Source organism: Sesamum indicum, unplaced genomic scaffold (genome assembly GCF_000512975.1).
Source record: "Sesamum indicum cultivar Zhongzhi No. 13 unplaced genomic scaffold, S_indicum_v1.0 C01176, whole genome shotgun sequence".
Lineage (NCBI taxonomy): Eukaryota > Viridiplantae > Streptophyta > Magnoliopsida > Lamiales > Pedaliaceae > Sesamum > Sesamum indicum.
The window spans coordinates 1-1598 of NW_011629976.1; the positions used below are offsets into that span (position 1 = coordinate 1).

The following is a 1598-nucleotide window of genomic DNA, read 5'->3' on the forward strand; positions in this document are numbered from 1 at the left end:
AGTGAAATCTGACCAGAGTCTCCATTCAGAAAGAACACTTGCAGAGGTACATAAGATGATGAAGATGCTGTTGCTGAACTAAATCTGTATGTTGGTTGTAGTATTTTACTGCCTTTTGGACATGGAATGGTCAGAAGTCGTGGTCCGGTTCTCATCTGCCAGACCTGCAGAAGGAGAACGTTAGGTCGTCTCCCATCGTTGCAAGTGAATCCAACACCATATAATACATCTAGTAGCCAAAGGTGGTGGGCAAGCAGAGGCAAAGAGAGAGGACAGAGGGGATCCAAGAGAAGATATATACCTCGACTATTCCTTTTCGAGGTGCATGTATAGCTAGACAGAGACAGTAATCACTTTTTGAGTGCTCGTCATAAGCCCAACGTGAGGCTGCTGCTTTATCTTTGCGGGCAAGCATCTCCACAAACAAGCAGCTTGCTTCACGATATCCCTGCAAAAGGAACCAAGGTCAGTTATATTGTCATCGGCCTTGAAATAAGAATTCGGGATGCAATCCGAATAATTTAAACAAATTCGAATGTTAAGTGACAGAATTTTAGAATCTATAAAACTTTTTTGGAAACATAATAATGTAATATACACAGTCAACATACCTTCCATAAACGCACGACAACAAGTGCCTGAGTGTCTAAGAGCAAAATACGGCCAAGTGAATCGGTTATTGCGGCCAAAGTACCACTAGGCGACAATGTGAGCTTCTCACCCTTCCGTGGGTGATCCTTCAAACAAGTTAGGGGAGAGGCTGCCAAGAAGTAGACATTATTGGTCAGAACTCCAGTAAAGCATCTTAAATGGCCAGAACATCTTTGTTAACATAGTTATAATTGGCAAATATATGGTATGGAGTGTTATATATCACTTCTTTTTGAGACGTGGAAAAGGTAGTGAATCAGATTAGGCTTGTCAGTGGAATGGTTAAAAAAAGGACCAAACAAATTATTTTAGATCCAAACCCTACCCAATTCATTGTACCCAATCAGACACAGTGTTTGGGTCCGATCAGACCCAAATCCGATTTTCCTTTCTTTCTTTCTTTTTTTTTTCCAAATCCATTTTTTCTGCAAATCATACTAATTAAATTAATTTTTTTTATTTTCTATTTTTACCATAATTTATCAATAAATTCAAAATTTTGAGACCAATTCACAAATAATATATCATTTATTATACCTTTATAAAATAACGTTATGAAAATATTTCACGATAAATAATGTTATGATGTCTTAAAATTTTTAGATTTGTTCACTTATAGGTAGATCGATTGATAAATAATAATTCAATTGAATATGGAAGAAAATAAATATATATTTTGGGTCCAAATTGGGTACATAGACACATGTGCGTTGATAGGTAGAGACCCAACCCAAACCTAATATATATTCTTTTAATGGATCAGGGTTCGGGTATGGCTCTTAGAATTAATCTATGGGTCTAGATAGGGTTTTATGCTATCCATTGAATCAGATAGGGCAGCCAACACTACAAGCAACTTTCTAACCTCGAGCAAATGGTTGAGATTTAGCTTCTGGCTTCTTCGTGGGCTTTTCTTCACTCCGCCAAATCAATTTTGAAAATGAAGC

General features: G+C 37.2%; 1 protein-coding gene across 1 annotated transcript; it reads right to left on the bottom strand.

The window, feature by feature from the left end:
- Positions 1-5: 5 nt before the first annotated feature.
- Positions 6-1592, bottom strand: LOC105155270 (rab3 GTPase-activating protein non-catalytic subunit-like; the record flags this gene model as incomplete). The annotated part of the gene is made up of 4 exons (XM_011071143.1): positions 6-164; positions 302-448; positions 612-760; positions 1517-1592. Coding segments are annotated over 4 exons (531 nt in total), but the record flags the coding sequence as incomplete, so codon positions are not given.
- Between the last annotated feature and the right edge of the window lie 6 nt (positions 1593-1598).